General features: G+C 41.1%; 1 protein-coding gene across 4 annotated transcripts; it reads left to right on the forward strand.

The window, feature by feature from the left end:
- The first annotated feature begins 1,700 nt into the window (after positions 1-1,700).
- MSANTD2 (Myb/SANT DNA binding domain containing 2) lies at positions 1,701-17,641 on the forward strand. Of its 4 annotated transcripts, XM_058194182.1 has the most exons (4): positions 1,701-2,214; positions 10,565-10,823; positions 14,072-14,132; positions 15,608-17,641. In XM_058194182.1, the coding sequence occupies exons 1-4, from the start codon at positions 1,708-1,710 to the stop codon at positions 16,458-16,460; spliced, it is 1,680 nt and encodes a 559-aa protein (XP_058050165.1). In that variant the 5' UTR covers positions 1,701-1,707; the 3' UTR covers positions 16,461-17,641. The 4 variants fall into 4 exon arrangements, with proteins under 4 accessions (XP_058050165.1, XP_058050169.1, XP_058050166.1 ...); XM_058194186.1 differs by lacking the exon at positions 10,565-10,823 and having other exon boundaries at positions 15,608-15,747; XM_058194183.1 differs by lacking the exons at positions 14,072-14,132; positions 15,608-17,641 and adding an exon at positions 9,891-9,934 and having other exon boundaries at positions 10,565-10,729.
- The last annotated feature ends 3,289 nt before the right edge of the window (positions 17,642-20,930 follow it).

Genomic DNA, 20,930 nt, shown 5'->3' on the forward strand with positions numbered 1-20,930 from the left:
AAGAATTACCTACAATCGAAGAATGGACACTCAAAGTATCAAATCTGGCAGAGATGACAAAATCTCCGCTTACTTGAAAGACTATACACTAGAAAATATATTCTAGAATGGAAAATGTGGATTGATTATATTTAAAATAAGTATCAGATAAAAAAATATTGAATAGCATATGAGTAAATTTAGGAAATATTTTGTATTAGATATATTTTTGAAGGAGAGGGGAATTGAGAGTGTGACTAAGTGTGGTGTGACTAGAGATTATAATTTAGGAATTATTTTGGATTATGATTGTTAGTTTTGATACCCTGCATTTTGTTCTGGGAAGTCGGGATGGGGGGTGGGGGGTAAGGGGGAGGGGAATTGGGGGGGGGTTGGTAGAGATGGAGTGATGGTTAATGTACAGGGATTATTGAAGAAATATAATTAATGTAGGATCGGGTCTGCATAGTTACCATTTTAGAACGGTGAGGAGGGAGAAAAGAGAGATAGGAGGTAGGAAAGAGGAGAAGAGGAAGGAAGAGGGATAGTAGAGGGAGAAGGAAGGTGTAGGGTGGAGGGAGGAGCAGATGTAGATAAGAGAAGGAGAGGAAGGTTTGGAAAGTAGAAGAAGGTAGAAGAGGGAAGAGTGTTAAAAAGGGGGGTGGTGACTGGGCAAGCCCGACTAATTGTATATAACTGTACATTGGATGAATTATTTGATATGATTGTAAAAATAAAACTTTTTATGAAAAAAAAAAAAAAGTAAAAAAACAAAAGTTGGCCATGCCCACCCAGTCACATTACCCCCCCACCACCAAGCCACACCCACAGAACCGGTAGTAACAAATTTTACATTTCACCCCTGATGTGATCCCCTTTTGCCACCTTCTGATAAAGTCAATGGGGAAGCCAGATTCCCTTCACAACTGGTTTACTAACTTACCAACTGCAATGATTCACTTTAACAACCGAGGCAAGAAAGGTTGCAAAATGGGGCAACATTCACTTAAATGTCTCTCTTAACAATAGAAATTTTGAGCTCAAATTGCGTGGTCCTAAGTCGAAGACTATCTGTAGCCTGGTCCCATAGGGCTTTGTGGGTCATTACCAGTCCCTGATTTTGCACTGGGAAGCAAAGTGGCAACCCACGCAGCTTGTGGGGGCACAGATGCAACATTCCCAGATGGAGGCTCTTTGCATTTTGTAACCGGCTGGAAATGGACGCTCTTTCAGGGCAGCATGAAATCCAGCCCCTATCAAATCATATAAAAGCAGGTGCATGGACACGGGTAGTCCTCGACGTACGACCACGATTTGCACAGATATCGCTAGGGCGGCTAACAAAAATAAAGAGGGCGAAGAGACAAACGAATCCGTCCCAGTTCATTCCATCGACCCAGTGGTCTGCAAACTTGGCTCTTTTAAGACTTGTGGACTTCAACTCCCAGAGTTCCACAGCCAGCAAAGCTGGCTGAGGAACTCTGGGAGTTGAAGTCCACAAGTCTTAAAAGAGCCAAGTTTGCAGACCCCTGCATTGACCCAATCTGCACCTCGGCTCCGCCCAGCTCGCCACGTGCGGCCACGCCCTCTTCCCGGCGCGCGAGCACCTTCCCTCCCTTTTCTCTTTGCATTCCCCGCGCTGGGCCCTCCACTTGCCGCCGCCTGGCGGAAGCCCCGCCCACTGGATTCTCCCCGTCACTTCCGCCCGCTGAGCCCCGCAATCCCAATATGGCGGCGCCCTGTGGCTCCTCACAGCTCTCCGCCGCCGAGTCGCCGCTCAAGATCCCCAAGATGGAGGTGCTGTCACCCGGCTCGCCCGGAGCGCTGAGCGACGGCAACCCCAGCCTTTCCGACCCTTCCACGCCCAGCGGCGCCTCCCCGTTAGGCCCCGCCGGAGCTGGGTCGGTGACGGCGGCGGCGGCTACCTCAGCCGGGGCCGGTGCGGGGGGAGGCGGCGTCGGGGCCTCTCCTTCCGTCTCTTTCTCCCCGGGCAGCAGCGCCGCGGCGGCGGCGGCGGCTTGCCGAGGGATGTCGTGGACGCCGGCCGAGACCAACGCGCTGATCGCCGTGTGGGGCAACGAGCGGCTGGTGGAGGCGCGGTACCAGCAGTTGGAGGGCGCCGGCACCGTCTTCGGCAGCAAGGCCCCCGGCCCCGCCATGTACGAGCGCGTCTCCCGAGCCCTGGCCGAGCTGGGCTACGAACGGACCCCCTCGCAGTGCCGAGAGCGCATCAAGGTAGGCAGCGCGGCCGACGAGCCGGAGATGCTGAGGGAAGCCAAGCCCACTCCCTCCCTCCCTCCCTCCCTCCAGCCCGGCCATTCCTCGTGGGGGCTTTCTCCGAAAATGCGCGCCCCTTTCCTCGGTCCTGGAATCTCGTCCCGGGCGACCGGTGAGAAGGGCTGCCCGCCTGCGCCTTTGACGTTGCCCCGGTAGCTTCAAGGGAACCACACGGCCCCCAGAGCGACCCTTTTCTTCCCCTCCCTCCCTCCACCCCCCCCCCCACGCTTATATTTAAGATTTTTATATTTAAGGGGTTTTTTGTTTGTTTGTTTGGAAGGAGCGAGGTTGTCGTTTAAGCTTGGGAGCGGCGACTCCTGCCTGTTTAAAAGGGAACAGTGCGCTTTATAAAAAACAACAACAAACCAACAACCGTGCAATTCAAAGCAAAAACACCATAGGATGGATGGGGTGAATTAGGTTAGAGCAGGGGTCTCCAACCTTGGCAACTTTAAGCCTGGCGGACTTCAACTCCCAGAATTCCCCAGCCAGCTTTGCTGGCTGGGGGATTCTGGGAGTTGAAGTCCGCCAGGCTTAAAGTTGCCAAGGTTGGAGACCCCTGGGTTAGAGGTGAGACTTAAAGGCTTGGGTTTGGTCAGGGTATAAAGGCGTGGTGGCTCAGTGGCTAAGACGCTGAGCTTGTTGATTTGAAAGGTCGGCAGTTCAGTGGTTCGAATCCCTAGCGCCGCGTAACAGGGTGAGCTCCCGTTACTTGTCCCAGCTTCTGCCAACCTAGCAGTTTGAAAGCACGTAAAAAATGCAAGTAGAAAAATAGGGACCACCTTTGGTGGGAAGGGAACAGCGTTCCGGTCTCCATGCGTTTAGTCATGACCACAATAGAGTCGGGAACGACTAGCACATACGCGCGAGGAGAACTTTTACTTTTACCTTAAAGTTGTGCTCTGGGGTGGTAGGTTGTTTTGAAGTTCCTTTGAGGGGTGTTGTCTGTATAGGTAGTCCTTGACTTACGTCCACAATTTATGTTGCTAAGTGAGAAATTTCTTAAAGGAGTTTTTACGACTTATCACGGTTAAGTGAATTGTTAAATTAGTAATACGGTTATTAAGGGAACCTGGCTTCCCCATTGACTTTGCTTGTCGGACGGTCGCAAGAGGGGATCGCAGGACCCCAGGACACTGCGATCATAAATATGAACCACTTGTCAAGCATACAAATGTAAATCACGTGACCGTGACATGTGATGCTGCAAAGGTTGTGAAAAATGGTTGTAAGTCACTTTTTCCAATGCTGTGGTAACTTTGAACAGCCACTAAAGGAACTGTTGTAAGCCGAGGACTACCTGTAATTGTAAGTCCTGATAATGAAGAATGGTTTTTAGGGGCTGAGCTTGCACTAGATCAGGGGTCTCCCACCTTGGTCCCTTTAAGACTTGTTGACTTGTGGACAGCTTTGCTGGCTGAGGAACTCTGGGAGTTGAAGTCCACAAGTCTTAAAGGGACCAAGGTTGGAGACCGCTGTACTAGATTGTTTTAGCCCTCTGTAATGCAAAAGAATTCATCCAAAACAATAATGAGAACTTGGTTAGCTCTGTTTGGGGACTTTAAGCTTAATGTTATTAAGTTAGATTGGGAAAGGGAAATGCTGGCATTTATGTGGAAAACACTCTAGGAAATGAGTGGGGAGAGTCATGTGGAACGTGGCTAGACCTTCTTGCTATATAAATATATTTAATGTAGTAAACTTCAGAGAGATCTAATGCTGAAAAGACTCATGCAAGTAATTTGCTTTGATTTTCTGCCAGATTACAAGGAAGGGGGGTAGTTACAAAAGGATGCACATGTGGTTGATTAAGGTGGACTTTTTTGAGCTGAATGAATGCTTCCATCTCTAAAAAGTGGCAGTGTCTTGGGTAGTACATGGAACTACCCATTGCTTCTTATGGTAGATCTAAAGACAAGCAGACACATTGTAAAATTATTTCTGCTAAAATGAAGTTTTGAAATTCAGATGTTGTCTTTAGGCCCATTCTGATTTTGTGCACTAGAATGTGAAACTTCTGGGTGTAGTCCATAAAGAAGGTGCTGCAAATGTGGCTGACATGAATCCTATTATGATTGTGAAATTTGCTGATTGCTTTACATTTTTATTTTAATAAATGCTGCTTTTAAACAAGATATTCCGTGGTTTCTTCATGAGTTGAGAAATAGATTTCCTAATGCATGGACATTATCAATGCTGTTTTACTAGTCTGTCAATCACCAGACGTTTAGTATGTAGAATTCTGATATTTTGTGTGATTTTGTTACTGGCCCCAGTTACAAAACAAATAATAACATTTGACAACTGAAGGCTGTGTTTTGTAGGGAAGACAAAACTGTTGCTGGATCTGGTATCTGGAAAACATAAAATGTACTCTTCCCACAACAGCAGCTTTTCTGTCTGCAGCTCTCTTGCTCAACTATGAATTTATAGGTATGATATTTGCTTGATACTTCTGCTTTAACAGAATGGTAATTTAAAAGATTGTATTTAAAGTATGCAACTGTAACAGAGATTGAATATTTACTATACATGCATTATGAAAAGGGTTCCTTGTTTTAGCTAGCTGAGAGTAAATATTGTGAAATTTACCTTTGGATAGAAATCCATAAGCTTGTGTGTGTGTGTCTTTAATCAGTGTTACATAGTTTTCAGCTGTAAGAGAGTCATTCCTAAAGAAGCTTGGCCAACATTTTGAAACTGATTTCTTGACAGAAATAGGTAGAAAGACAGCAAGCTAAATCTAGGAAAATAATTTCACATCTACATATTCTGTAAGACTGTGATTCTGGGCTGTTTTCATGAAAAAGTATGAGTCTTACAAAAACAAATTGATGCTTTAAATTAAAAAGTCACTTAACAAACCACAAATATGAGATAAACCTTGTATCTAGATGGCATCTGTAAACATAACAAAAAAGGCTGTGTGTTCTGAAATACATTTTTTCTGCACTGATAGATGGCATAATCAAATCAAAGAGAGGTAAAGCTAGACTTAACCATGGAGAAGAAACTTCTTGTTAATTTAAGCTGTTCCACAAATTAATAGAAAAGTTCTATATCAGGGGTGTCGAACTCGCGGCTGTGGACCAGATGCGTCACATGCTGGCCACACCCACTCGTTTTAGCAACGGGTTAAAGTGATACGTCATGTGACAACAACGTGATACAGCAAATTTAACACTCCTGTTCTATATTGTTTTAATACGCCAAGTGAATTACAATAGAAATTACAGGTTCCTAGGGCAGTACTAATAATGATGAGGAATAAAAATTGACTTTTCTTTTCAACTATTTAAACACAATGTTTTCATCCATTTCCATATTTTAAAAAACTGCAATATGCTAATAATGACATTGTGGTGATCTAGGCTTCACAGAAATCACATCAGCAGTTAAATTTGTTTGTTATGTATGTATGTAATTTGAAGTCCACAAGCATTGTGTTATTTTTAAATTCATCATCTAGTGAAATTTTGCATTCTTAGAAATTTTGCATACGTTATGTATTAAATATTCAGCACAAATAAAGCAGGCCTTGTGTGGACTTTGAAAACGACAAATGTGAAATTAGGTTGCTCAACAAGGTGGCACAATAATGTATAATGGCTTTTTTTAGAACCAACAATTTATTTAATGTATATAGTTTGCTTTTCCTTCGTTCTGTAGGAGAACTAAAGCAATCTTATTTTTTAAAAGCCAGTAGTTGCTTAGGTACACAGATAATTTATCAGAATCTGTTTGATCTACTAGAATGTGCTTTAGAGATCGTAAAGATTCACCCTCTAAAAGTGTTAGATCCCATTATAAATACACTCTTGCATAAATAACATATCCAAGCTTCTTGTCTCTCAGCACAGATTTCTTCTAATTTCCAACCTCCTAGATCGGTGTGAAACTGGTGGCCCACGGGCTAGATGTGTCACGTGCAGGCCATGCCCACCCCAGCTCCGCGAATGGAAAAAATGTCACGAAATGTCACATGACAGCAATGTGACACCGCGAGTTTGACACCCGTGTCCTATATTGTCATTGTTCAGTCTCTAAGTTGTGTCCCACACTTTGCAACCCCACGGACCATAGCACACCACACCCTCTTGTCCTACACTGTCTCCCGAAGTTTGCCCAAATTTATGTTTATTACATTGATGACACTAACTTTCTCAATCTCTGCCCTCCCCTTCTTCTTTTGCCTTCAATCTTTCCCACCATCAGGATATTTTCCAGTGAGTTCCTCTCTTCTTATTAAGCGGCCAAATATTTGAGTTTCAGCTTTGGTATCTGTTCTTCCAAAGAACAGTCTGGGTTGATTGCTCCCATATAACCAAGCTCTTTTCCCGTTGTGTTGTATGGGATCCTTTTTAATGGGATCAGATCCTTTGGCTGTGCATGTTTACCTATGTGCTTGCTGATATTTATTTTCCATTGATAGATTTAGGAACTGCTGGTACTGCAAAACTATTTGAAATTTCAGTATGTAAGTGCGTATCTGTTTACACTTAACTAATTAAACTAAAGTTAATTTTTACTTCTAAATCATTCAACAGCTATTTTCATCAGGAAATTTTAGGGAGGTCTGAATTCTCTCTCAGCCATGGAAATTCACCAGGTTAAGTTGGGGAACTTATAGTCTCAACTCATTTTCCCACTGGGCTATTGTGGGAAAAAGTGTAGGAAGAGATGCCGTGTCTGGCTCCTTGAATTCTGGGAAGGAAAGTGGGATGTTGCTTTAACATAGAGTAAGAAATTGTATCATTGTGCTAGTGTTGCTGTGTTTATTTTTGTTTTAGATTTGTTTAGCTTAGCATGATGTAGAAACCTATCTAGCGTAATTCTGCTTTCTGCCTTGGAATGCATCTGTACAAAACCCAATGGGGATGGGTGGGAAACGAGCCATATTATGGCATAACGTTAGAATGCAAGCTGGATATTTTATATCATAAAGAACAATAACTGTAAAATAAATAAAACAATAAAACAAGGCATTTTTTTTCTACCAGTGACTGACTGACAGCTTTGCTCATTTGCAATACAGTTTGGATGATTTCTTTTGCTGAATGAAGCTGTCACAGCAGATGTTTTTTTCCATGGAGTTACAACTAGATCCATGATTTTTTTCTATAACTTTGTCTCTAACTCTCCTGCTTTGTGTCTCAGCAGGCAGGTTTGTGCAATTCATTTGAAATCTGGATCCTTACAATTGTTCTGAATACTGGATAGGATTATTGCTGGGCCAGGTTGCTTCTGTCATATTGAAGGAGGCCTCTAAAAGGGACTTTCTTAAACACTTGGGCTTAATTTGCAGTTTCAAACTGTGTGTGGATGATGGAGTTTTCAGATGATCTTATTAGAGCATGTGGAGACATCCTGGTTAATTTTCTGGGAGGGACTGTTCATTTTAGCTTGGTTCTTAATAAAAACAATTTTTAGAAGCTTTTATTAGTGACTTTTGTTTAGACTGTACCTTGGTTAGATGATCAGCTTTGTCACATAGCTAAACCAAAAGTGTCTAGATTTCAGTAGATTCGGTTTTATTTATGTGATGTGACTCTAGGCAACATTCCTTTGCCTTTTTATAGGACTAAACCAAATTGTTTGTCATAAATGGATTATGCAGCTTGCTGAAAAATGTCAAAACATAAGCAACGACTTAAAACCTATTTTACTTTGATAGCTAGCAACATTTCTGGTGTATTTGTTTTCTCTTTCGGGCCCCCAAATTTAGAGAAAAACATATATCCATAAGGTCTGGCGGGGAAAGGGACAAACAATAGGCCAGTTTTTATTTAGAACATCTTGAAATGTAATCAGAGTTGACCTGTGTTTGTTATTTTTTTTCCTTTATAAATATAGTATAGCACTTTAAGGAGTAAGAAATGTGTACATAAGTTTCTGAAAGGTATTTAGAATTGTTTTAAATGTTTTTTTCTAAATAGGAAAAGGAGGTTGAATACATAAAGCATAAAGCTTTATACATAAAGCTAAGTAGGATTTAGAGAGCGATGAATATCAGGCCCTACTTACTACCAGCAAAATGATAGGAAGCTGTAGAGTAAATTTTAGAAAAAATGATAGAAATCAGGAATTGGTGATTTGAAAGACTAATCTGACTGCATAAGATTGAAAAATGCATAGAGGCTTTTTGGCCAAGGTCCTTGCCTGTACTAACTTCAGAGGGTGGTAGCAAATATTTGGCATGTCACATTTCCACCTTTATCAGATTGACTCATTGCAAGTCATTAAGTTTTTAAACCAACTTTGGGGCTTAAAAATAAATTGGGGAAAATCCAATTTATTTATAGGTTGTTATCTGTATCATGATCCCAATCTCTGTCTAAGAAACTTAAGGATTGACAACAGTCCATTGAAATTTAAGATCTATCCCATAAGATTAGGGATTTACTGTGGGGTTCGCCTTGCATCTCTCCATTCCAAATTTTATGCTCATTTTATTAGAAGTAAACAATAACCACGGAAAGGCTTTGCAATGCATTCCAAAGTCCTTTGTTACGTATACCTATGATGGAATAGGGTGAAGGAACCTATACTACTGTTACTTTACACAAGCAAATGATTTTTTGGTCCTCTTCATTCCACCCCCCCACCCCCCACTTTTGTTTTGCTTCTTCCACATCTCGAAAGCAATTTCATTCTTGATAACTTTCATTCAAATTTCAAAATAAAAAAAAATACTGATTACAATAACTGTTTACCTGCCTGCATGGTGAAAAGATAAAATGCAGCAGAGTTATAAGGGGAATCCACTCTCAACATATAAGCTTTCTGGAAACAGTAAGATTTCACCCTGTTGAGGTAACCAAATTGCTTCACTTCCTTAGAAGTGTGCTGAAAAGCAACACTATTCTTACTCTCCTTTATTCTTTTTTAACATTTCCAAGTTATTGTCATCCCTTTTCTATCAAATGAGTTATATTTGCTCTTTATCGAAGAGCAGGTGGGATAGAGTCACCTTAAAATAGTTCCATCAGTGAAAGTGGAAACAGGCCAGTTGTTTCTCCTCTTTTGCTTCATAATCTGCTCCTTTGAGAGTTGGGATAAATTTGGAGATCTTGTGCAGGATTGCATGAGAGGGAAAGAAAGCATTGGTACCCAATGAATGGCTCACCATTGGATTCAAGGCATTGGACTCTCCATAAAGTGTCACGTTACGTTGCATGGGTCAATCTTAGTTGTGCTGCTTTGCTCTCAAAATTGATTATTTCAACCATTTTGGAAGTGTTTTGAGCTCCTAACAGTTTGAACTGGAAAAGCTTTGCACATTTTTAGTCAATTTTTCGTCTATATCCCCACCTTTTGCAGTGGAACTACATTAAGAAACATCATTTAAGCATTTCCCCCTAAGAACAGAAGTGGGGTGGAGTTAGAAAGAGGGGAAACCTAGATAAGAAGCATTTTCAGCAGTGTTTTATTCACACTTGTCTTAGTATGTAATTTGGCTTCTTATTGACAAGTGAATGATTTAAGATGCAGTGAAAGTGGGTAAATCTGGTTGAGATAGGGTATAAAAGATGCCTAATGTTTTATTATTAGTCCTGACCATCTTAGTATTGTGTGTTTAATATTTGATCATGGGAATACAGAGCATTATTGATTTCACTTCTTTTAAATTTCAGCAGCTTCCCAAGAAACAGAGTGAGTTAGTAAGGATGCAAACTATGTAAGTAATATATTTTACTAGCTAAAGAGTTTAGGCCAACATTTTAAAAATAACTTCTTAATTGTTTTCTTTTTGGAGTAATGGACAATCAAGCTGTCTGCTTTTGGTGACTTCTTTCTTTCTCTTTCTTTCACTTTCTTTCTCCCTATCTCTCTCTTTTCCCCATTCCCCCTCACTTTTCCTTAAGCTTCAAACTATGGGTACCACAGAAGCTGTTCTTTCCCTTCCCTTCCCTTTATAAATGTGTATATCTTACGGGCTTGTTGGTATCTCACTGGGGGTTTTAATTCTGCATAATATAGCAAGCTTGGGGATTAAGAAGGGAAAGTTTTGGCAATAAAGGACAAGTAAATGGAGCTGATGTATTAAAATTATTATTAAATGTGTTGTCCTCTTGTGGCAAATATAAAAATACAAGCGCTCTTTGCTGTGAAGTTTAAATGGCTGTGAAGATTCAACTTGGCTTTAAAACTTCAACTTGGCTTTAAAACGTCTTCGTAAAATCCTGTTTGGTTAAAAGAATCTAATAAACGTGGCAGAGTTTAGAACAAAGTTAAAGAAGAATAAAAATGGCACAAGAGGTGTAGAAGGTGGGCCACTATAAACTAACAGGCATGTTTTCTGTCTTAGACCCTTCGCAGGTGTTACAGCCGAGTGAAGGAACATGGTGTGGGCAAAAGAAAAAGCAGTTACACATTTGAACAGTTGGAGCAGGTCTTTGGTCAAGGAGGATGGGATTCTCAACTCTGCCAACCGGTGCTCATCAATAGCAGTGGCTTGTATCAAGAGCTGGAGTCTGATGGTAGCACAATGGAGGAATATTCGCAGGACGAATGGGGGAACCATAGTCAGGATCTTTACTGTTACCAACCAGGCGAGCAAGAGTTAGGTAAGATGTGGCAAACTTTACCGAAACACCGGTGACTGCTAATACTTTAATTGGTGCCACTGCAATGTTCGTTGCAACCATGGACTTAGCGTGTCTGTTTTGTATACCTTCCTGTTGCATGCCTTGAACTTGAGGCTGAGATATCTCATTTTAAGTAAGGAAATGGGGCAGTACCAAGTCTTTATTTTGGTAGACAATTTGACACTCCATCTGCTTGCATATTTATTTATTCATTGCATTACATCTCTCGTCCAGAAGTTCTACTTGTCATATAGTCTTTCCTCCAATTTTTACTCACATAGACAATTCTGTGAGATTGGCTGAACAATAGCGACTGATCCAAGTCGGCTTCCAAGGTTGAGGGAGGAGTTGCATTGGTCTCAAACAGATCCAGGCCCAAAGCATTCATCAGCATGGGACTCTCTATTTGTATACTTCAGTTATACTGTATATTCCCAACATCAATAGCACAATTCATATTTTGATACAGTAAAAGCTCTCAAGATCATTGCTTTCAAATCAGATTTCAGAAAATGCAGTTATTTATTTATTTATTTAATTTATATTGCTGCCTATTCGCCCATGGTGACTCAAGGCAGTTTACAGAATAAAAGACCACATTTAAAACAATAAAAACTAACAAAAAGAATCAAATAAATTAATGTAGTACAATATAACAAAATCAACCCCTGCCCCGGCGACAGCAGATCACACGAGCCATTTAATGAGTTCCATCCCACTCTGGGTTCCCAGGCCCCCTGGCAGAACCAGGTCTTCATCACCTTTTGGAAGAGTGCTAGAGTGGGGGCCATTCTAATCTCTGTGGGAATGGTGTTCCAGAGAGAGGGAGCCACCATGGAGAAGGCCCTTCTTCTGGGTCCCACCAAGTGTATCTCCCACCGGGATGGGACCCGCAACATTCCCTATCTCCCCACTCTGATGGGTTGGGTAGAGGTGACTGGCAAGAGACGGTCCCTCAGATAACCTGGTCCCAAGCCATGAAGTTAAACATTGAGAGTTTTGCTTTACAGATATTCATTGAGTTATGACCACAGAGACCAGAATTTTAGTTGCCAAGCAATGGGGTCCATAAGCGAGTTATCTGTGGCCAGATCAGATTTTACAACTATTTTTACTAGGGACATTAAGCAAATTACTGTGGCCGTCAAGCCTATCCAGCTTCCCCCAATTGACTTTGCTTGTCAGAAGCCAACAGGGATGGTTGCAAATCACAATCATATGACTGAAGATGCTACAATGGCTATAAATTTGATCTAGTTGTCAAGCACCAAATTGCAGGGGTGGTACGATAGTCATAACTTGGAGGATAAGTTGTTAGTTACATTTTCAAGATCATTGTAGGTTTGAACCATCATTAAATGAACACTGATAAGTTGAGGGCTACCTGTATAGAGTGAAACCTCATGTTAACGCATTAATTGAGGGCAGGGGATTCCATTATTTGAACTGAAAGAAAGCATGGCATTACAGAGATTTGTCATTTGCATGGTGGTAAACAGATTGCAATTATCCATTGCAATCTTGTCAAAAGTCCTTTCCAGTACAACACAATAAAATATGTCTTCACTGTTTTGTAGTCTTTTGTTTATTGTCCCAATTAACAGCTGCCATATGAATATTCAGTCATACTTTTTTTGTCTTTAGTATCAGTTGGTGTTAATTAATTAATTGGTGTACTTTAGAAATTTGTGAAGTGATATTTGACGTCAGAATGGCTTTTGGCTTCTTGCTATCCTATAAGAAGACTCTTCAGACAGTCACTCATGCCACAGTCGCTTCACAAATGCATGACTGCAATGTGCTGTACATGGGGCTGACCTTGAAGACCACCCAGAATCTATAGCTGCATGAAAATGTAGCGGCATGAGCAGTAACAGGCACCCACTTCATGTGCTCGGGTGTCACCACTGCTACACCAACTGCATCGATGCCAGTTGGTTTCTAAGCGCAATTCAAGGTGCTGGTTATCTATCAATATGCAACCTAAAAATCTCGTTGTCATGACCTTTAACTGGGTGAAACAGTGCATCATAGGGCAATAACTTTTGAACCAAGGTACCTCAAAGGGGCTAACTCACAGAATGGGTGCAAAATCCAGGACCTGTGACTCCTGAGGGAATGACATTTGGGGAAATTGTTGCTGCTTGAGGGCTGTTGGTTGCAGACGGGCTGCTGCGGTCATGTAATCTACATATTCAGTGACAGTTTCCCAGCCAGTCTCACAATGCCATATTATCCCTTCCCTCCCCTGTAGCAGCAACTTACCTGCCTCTTGGGAAGGGAAGGGAGATTTCCGATACTCCCTGCCAGATTCCTACAAGGAAAGTCAATGGGGAAGCTGGCAGGCAGTTAGAAGTTGCTCCTTTTCTCCCTGCTTTTTTTTTTTGCTCACCCTTGGTCATTACATTTCTCTGTTTTTAGATAAGGAAATATCTCTGAAACAATGATCTAACAGGACACGGGTTGTTTATTATCTATAAAGCCCAGTAGGGCACAGGGCCTAGATATCTGTGAGATCGCTTTTCTCCTATCGTTTCTACCTGCCCAAGTTTGTTCCAGCGTATGTTCCAGCAGAGTGGGCGCACTCTAGGTCCCTTTGCTGAATGTTGCCATGTTATGGGGTCCAGGAAGCCTGCTCACTCTGTTGCCCCCCTCCAACATCTCAGAACAGCATTTCCCACCCCACCCCACCCCGATAAGAATGGCCTCTCTCCTAAGGCTCTCGAAAGCTTTGAAAACCTGGTTTTGGTCCCACGCATAGGGTTGACGTTTAATATTTGTTCAGCACTCCCTCTTTTGTGTAGTTTTGCCATGTATTAGATTATTTCGACTCAGCCTTCTATCCTTCCGAGGTGGGTAAAATGAGGACCCAGATTGTTGGGGGCAAAGATGCTGACTCTGTAAACCACTTAGAAAGGATTGTAAAAGCACTGTGAAGCGGTATATAAGTCTAAGTGCTATTGCTATGACTATTTTAGCCTGGGCTGTCTGGGTGATTCAATATTTTTAGCTGTCTTTAAGTTTTTTCTAGTTTTATATGCCGCCCAGAGCCCACTAGAGTTGTCCAGTCAATGAAGTTTAAAACATAAATAAATAATAAACTACTGTGATGCCTGTATTGATACTGAAATTGGACACAGTTACTGTATAATTGGGCTAATAATTGCATTTTAAAGTAACAAGCCTCAGTTGTTACGAATTATTTTGACCTCTGCTTTACCTTTTAGATGAAATGCCGGCAGTGAAGAAAACATTGAAGATAAAACAAGAATCTTCAGAAGATTCTCAGTAAGTATCTTGAATGTTCCACCTGGAAATTAAGATTCTGAAAGTATCTGCACTTTTCAAGGGTAATATAACGGTCTCAGTTTTTTCCAGCTGAACCAGATAAAACTTGTGCTGTTGAAGTATCCTTGGAAAATTGCAGTGTCTAGTAACTGCACATATATCATGAATGGCTATGCAAATGTTGACTGTTTTATATCAGCAGTTTCCAGAATGCAGGAACTGAATGAAAGCCTATCTAGATGTCTCAGTACATAGACAGAAAAGGTCAGGGGGAGGCTTCCCAGATGTGTGAGATAGGTTGAGCTGAGAGTTAAGTTTCCATAGCTCCCAGTTTCCCTAGCTGAGTCGTCAACCTGGGTTTCCCTGGTCTTAATTCAGCTCCTTAATCACTACACAACAATGGTTCTCTTTATAAGATTGTGCTTTGTTAGTAGTTGCATTAGATACAAAAATGTAGAAATTCCCTTCACTTCTCAGAATATAGGTAGTCCTCAATTTATGACTGGTTGCTTAGTAATCATTCAAAATTTCAATGGACCCAAAAATCCCCACAACCCGGATCCGAAGTTCCTGCGGTCACATGACTGCACTTTCGGTGCTTGGCAACATGGGCATATTTATGACCATTTGTAGCATCCCTCTATCACTTGACCATTTTACAGTGGCAAAACCGTGCCATAGTGAACAGTGGGGTTTACTTAATGACCGTAGCATTTGCTTAATAGTTGCAATGTTTGCTTAACAACCACCGCAAAAAAGTTTGTGACAGTTGCAACTTATGACCATTTATTTATTTTTTATTTTATTTATTCGATTTTTATACCGCCCTTCTCAGGCAGGCTCAGCCATAATAGGCAGGCTCAGCCATAATAGGCAGGCTCCATTACGGTCATAACTCAAGGACTACTTGTATTTGCCACACAGGATTCATGATGACAGTGCCTTAAAAAATCAGACTACTGGTTCAGTTTGCTCAGCATTATCCATATGGACAATTAGCTTCTCTCCTGTTTTAGGCAGCAGTCTTTCCTGTCCCAAACTAGAGAGGTCATAAATGGAATTGGTTCCATTTTGCTGGCAAAGAATGGGCTCCACATGGCTCATGTTTGTTAAGCCAACACTGCAGTTGTTAAACTAACACCATTGTCATTAAGCGAACCCTTTGCTTCGTACTATAAGGGTTTAAGACAGGGGTCTCCAACCTTGACAACTTTAAGACTTGTGGACTTCAACTCCCAGAATTCCTCAGCCAGCTAAGGAATTCTGGGAGTTGAAGTCCACAAGTCTTAAAGTTGCCAAGGTTGGAGACCCCTGGTTTAAGATACTATTGTGAATTTCTCTAGCAGCTATTTGTCCTTAACATGTGACAGGGCTGTTTAAATCCACTGGCCTTTTGTGATTGCATCCTTTTTTTCCTTGTTCTTAATCCCCTGCCTTAAAACTTAGTCCTGTTGTATTCTTTTTTTTATTTAAAGGAAGCGCGACCTAATGCAAAACATTGTACAGATCTTGGAATCCGTCCAGTTAAAATGGGAACTCTTTCAGAGTTGGGCGGACTTTTCTAGACTACACCTTTCTAACAAACTGGCTATCTTTGGTATTGGCTATAATACACGGTGGAAGGAGGATATCCGTTACCATTACGCTGAGATCAGTTCCCAAGTTCCCCTTGGCAAGCGACTCCGGGAATATTTCAACTCTGAGAAGCCCGAAGGCAGGATCATCATGACCAGAGTGCAGAAAATGAACTGGAAGAACGTTTATTACAAATTCTTAGAGATTACGATCAGTGAAGCCAGATGCCTAGAGTTACACATGGAAATTGACTGGATACCTATCGCTCACTCCAAGCCAACAGGTGGAAATATTGTCCAGTATCTGTTACCTGGAGGCATTCCAAAGAGCCCTGGCTTGTATGCCATCGGCTATGAAGATTGTCACGAGAAGCCACCATCTCCTGATCACGAGAGCATCAGCCAAGAACCTGAAAATGAGACTCTGGGAGAAACCGAAATGCCATTGTCGCAAGCTTCCCTCAAAGTGGAGATGGAGCCCACCAGAATCATCTATTGCTACCTTGGCATCGCCGAGGTCAGGACTCTCCAACAGTGCTTGTTTTTACACTTTCAGGCCAACACCAAAACCTTCAGCAAAGAGTGGGTTGGCATCAATGGATTTTTATCACAAAACTGTATTGTGGACCCGGGAATTTCTCCCAAGTCTATTTACATTAAATTTGTAGAAGTGGAGAGGGACTTCCTTTCTGCTGGCTCTTTGGTAGAGTGCCTGGAAAAAGCCATTGGATACCCTTTGAAATTTAACAACTGACTCTCATCCTTCATAAGGATCAGGGCTTTGTAAGTATCACCTGTGACATTTGGGACATCTGATTAGTACAAGACTGGGGCAAAATCAACTGCTCTAACCAAACTGAAATGAGGAGGACACTTACATGGGATTTTACAAAAGTGTTTCTCAAGTCAGTAAAATATGCTGTTTACTTCCTTGGGCCAGCCAACTGGTTTTATAAAGAAAGGGACTTTCAAAGGGAGCATTGTAAATATGATGACTATTGGTACATTCCACGTTGGATGAACGTACATGTTAAATTTCATATGAAAAAGCTGTTTTCCACAATGTCTCATTTTTACACATGTGTCTCAAGTGTGATTACGGTTATGTAATAAATAAGCAATAGACAATGAGTTTAAAACCCAGTCACACAAGACTCTTTTTCAGTGCCACTGTTAGCACCTCTTGTATATAATTTAGCATTTCAGTTTCTTCACCCATCAAGTGTTCTTACAATTTTCAACCAGTGTTGCCTGCAAAAACTTCTCTTTCTGTGATGTACCCCACTTTACTAGTAGTGTTGCCATATCACCTTTTTTTATTTTGGTTTTTGTTTTGTTTACATTAAAATCATCCATGGGCCTTTTAAGAAATATTTAGTTAACCTCTGTGTGGCAGTGAAAGTAACTCAGCCACTGGGAAGCATTTTATCAAATCATGCTTTTATCAAATACAATCAAAGCTGTGAGAAGGGGTGGGCTCGGGTGGGAACTGGGGAGTTATGGACCAGGGGGGTAAGCATTTTTAATGCCTCATTATAATGTTCCGGTATAAATCCCATTGCGCTGCTGGCAAGTGCCAGGTTTTGTTTTTTTATTTCGTTTTTTACAAACCTCATTGATCAGTGGAAGTTGTGGCATACAATGAATGTGTCAGTCCAAATAAAAACAAACAAATGTGGATTTTCAGAAATGTGTTTCTTGCCTGATTGTATCTTTATGAAGATGTGTATTGGCATTTTTTAAAAAAATGTTTTTATTTATTATACATATTTTTTAATTATTTTGAATGTCTGTATATTCATATATTACCACTGTCTTCAGAAGGAAAAAAAAGCCCTCAGGATGGCTTATCTTGCAAAATCCAGTATTATATGAATAAATAATAGCAAATATAACATTTCCTAATAAAAATGCAGCATTCTGTATAAAAGATTATTTTCCATCTGCTTGTTGAAGGATTCTCATAATTTTGCAAGTTTTCTAATGCTTTAGTGTTAAAACACCTTCATTATCAATCTGTGATCTCTTTGAGCCTGCTATTCTAGCCCTCCCAAAATGGTCAGATTTGTGCAAAATGATAATCTCGAATTTCAAACAAAATTGCTGTTTGTTCACCATCACTATGGCTGGAGCTGACCAAATTGGTTCTTTTGCTTGCAGGAAAAAGTTTAGCTTACTCTCCAAACCAGATTCCTGCTTGGTGACGGCCAATAAAGTCGAATTGTCATAAACCAACTGACTCTTAATTTCAAAGCTAGAATTCCCATTTTGAAAGTTACAGTAAATGTTTCCTTCAAAGCGAGGCCCTCGTTTCAGAAACTTGTCCTCGGTCTTGAAAGAATTAAGAGGTGGAGAAGGGCTGTTCTAGAATTATCAGGGACCTGATATTGGAAAGTAATGCAGGATCCATATAAAGACACAGGCAAGGGTTTGGCAGAAGCCAAATGCTGAAATGCTCTAAAGTAGGGTGTCCAACCTTGGCAACTTTAATACTGCGGGCTTCAAATCCCAGAATTCCCCAGCCTGCCATTTCAGGGAAGTTTTCTTCCTGACTTACTTATTTATTTACTTATAAACTATAGATGCTCCACCATGGCAACCTGTAACTGCAACCTGGAGTTTATAGTCAAGTCACAGATTGACCACATACAGCAGGGATACATCTTAACCACTTTAAGACCTATGGACTTCAACTGCCAGAATTCCCCAGCATGGATGGGGAATTCTGGGAGTTGAAGTCCACAAGTCTTAAAATTGGAGGTTGGACACCTCTGCACTAAATAAGAGATGTATATAATTTTCAGTCCCACCAAAAGTTCCTCTAACTCTAGAAATTTTTATCCAATTGTCACGTTTAATGTGATAGGAGGGGCGGAATAATGAACCACAAGTAAGCCTCAACATAAAATACGACCGTTCAAAGTTACAAGACTGAAAAAAGTGACTTACCACTGATCCTCATATTTAAACCATTATAGCACCCCCATAATTACATAATCAAAATTCAGGTGCTTGGCAACCGACATATTTATGAGAGCTGAAGTGTCCCAGGATCTCATGATCACCAGCTGCGATCTTCTAGCTAACTTCCGACAAGCAAAGTCAACGGGAAAAGTCTGGATTCACTTGATGGCCACAGGATTCACTTAATAACTAGAGCAGGGGTCTCCAACCTTGGCAACTTTAAGCCTGGTGGACTTCAACTCCCAGAGTCCCCCAGCCAGCTTTGCTGCCCAGGTTGGAGACCCCTGAACTAGAGGGATTGACTTAACTGTAGCAAAAAAGTTTGCAAAATTGGGCGTGACTCACTTAACCGCCTTGTTTAACAACTGTATCCCAATTGTTATAAGTCGAGGACCACCTGTACTTGGGAAATAACCATATTAACACTTAATTGAAATGTTAAAAAGGAACAATAACAAGTAGTTTATATATTATTGTCAAGAAAATTAGATGGAAATGTTCATAAATCACATAGAATCAAACTTCACTTGAGAAGGTTGTTATCTTTGCTTTAAATGTAAGTTAAGGGAGATTTATCCTTATTTATTCTGATGCACCTGCTTTTCAGGAAATGTAAACGAACACGACAGCCAAAGAAAATAATGCATCAAGGAATTTGGCTCCTCTTCCACTATTTTATTTCTCAAAAACCAGCCTTCGGCTTGTGCTCCTATAAGATTGGAAGCAAGTCACTGTATAAATCAGTGGTAACCAACTGGTGGTCCACGAGAAAATTGTGGTGGTTTGCAGAAAAATTATTTTCATTTTTTATATTGCACTAAATACTATTTATTTTTTAAAAAAAATCCATATTACTAGTCCACGGGATTTAAAATAATGAATTTAGTGGTCCCTGAGGTCTGAAAGGTTGGTGACCCCTGGTCTAAATTAAGTGCTTGCATACTGAAAAGAAGTAATGTAATTTCCCTTTGGCAGATGATCGATATTTTGACAATGAAAATGCAAAAATAAAGGTCACTTAGCTGTACCAGACATCGATTCAGAATCACCATATATTCTTCAGTCAGAAGAGAATTTTTGCCAAAATGTTATAAAATATCAAAAGACGTGTACATGGTATTTTGTAGAATTCCACCATAGCAGCAGCTTGCCTTTCTTGGGGAAGGGTTTTTTTTTTTTGGAAGAGTTGGGATCTGAGCTTGTGTGTAATTACATCCCTTTTTCACTAACAGGATGTGATCAGTTCAGTCTAGCATGCTCGGGTTTTGCATTACTTAGTATGTGATACCTGAGCCCACCTGAATGAAGAAAATCACTCTTTCTGAAAATAAAAATCCATTTTGTGATTTGTCTCTATTTTATGTCTCTACCCAACAATATCCAGGAGGGGGCAGGATTCCTTGCTTATTATAACAAATGTGCACAAAGAGAACATTCAGAATCTCATCTCTATCTCACCTGCCTCCTTCCAAATGCCAAGTTTCCCTAGTGAAGATTTACCAGTTTTTTTTGACTGGGCAAGTGATCCTTGACTTACAAGCACAACTGAGCCCAGAGTTTATGTTGCTGAGTGAGACGGTTAAGTGAGTTTTACCCCATTTTACAACCTTTCTTGCCACAGTTGTTAAGTTAGCAACATGTTAAGTGAAGTTGTTAAGTGAAACTACCTCCCCATTGATTTTGCTTGTTAGAAAGTTGTGGTCTGCCAGCAGCCTGCGAAGATGGCAATGGAGTTGGACAGCGATGAGGCTGAGAAAGAACATGGGCCTGGAGGCTGGGGAAGGCCCGGATGAGGGCTCTGCATCAGAGGCAGAGGTGGGGCCAGGGCCATCGGGAAGTGATGTGCATATTCCGGAGCCTCCAGAGGCTGACAATAGTGAGGCAGAGGAACAGGAGAAGCCTGTTCCTAATGCACGCATGAGAAGAGCTGCCAGAAGGCAACAGCAGCTAAAGCAAAGAGGACAACTCGGGAGTAGGGCCAAGAGATGATTGGCCCCTCCCATAAAGCTTAAAAGACCAGCAATGGCATTTGGGCTCTTTGTCAGAAAACAACGTTGATAGACTGGCACCTTGTCTTGCTGCATTTATTTCTTGCCGGCGTCTTCTGCTTTTGAACTTTTGCCAAGAAAAGCCTTTGGCAGTTTGCTTAATTAGACCAAGGTTAGTGATAAGACTGAAGACTTGCGTTATAAAGAATTTGTTTTGATTTAGTTTGGACAACGCTGAGAATTAACTCATTCTAATAAAACTCATTCTCATG

This window comes from Ahaetulla prasina, chromosome 9, assembly GCF_028640845.1.
Source record: "Ahaetulla prasina isolate Xishuangbanna chromosome 9, ASM2864084v1, whole genome shotgun sequence".
NCBI lineage: Eukaryota > Metazoa > Chordata > Lepidosauria > Squamata > Colubridae > Ahaetulla > Ahaetulla prasina.

What these genes read in the sequence shown, in the direction of transcription:
- MSANTD2 (XM_058194182.1), top strand. Translation starts at nt 1,708, where the DNA reads ATGGCGGCGCCCTGTGGCTCCTCACAGCTCTCCGCCGCCGAGTCGCCG. An exon ending in AGTGCCGAGAGCGCATCAAG is followed by an intron (nt 2,215 to 10,564) that starts GTAGGCAGCGCG and finishes TTTCTGTCTTAG; the next exon opens with ACCCTTCGCAGGTGTTACAG. An exon ending in ACCAGGCGAGCAAGAGTTAG is followed by an intron (nt 10,824 to 14,071) that starts GTAAGATGTGGC and finishes TTTACCTTTTAG; the next exon opens with ATGAAATGCCGGCAGTGAAG.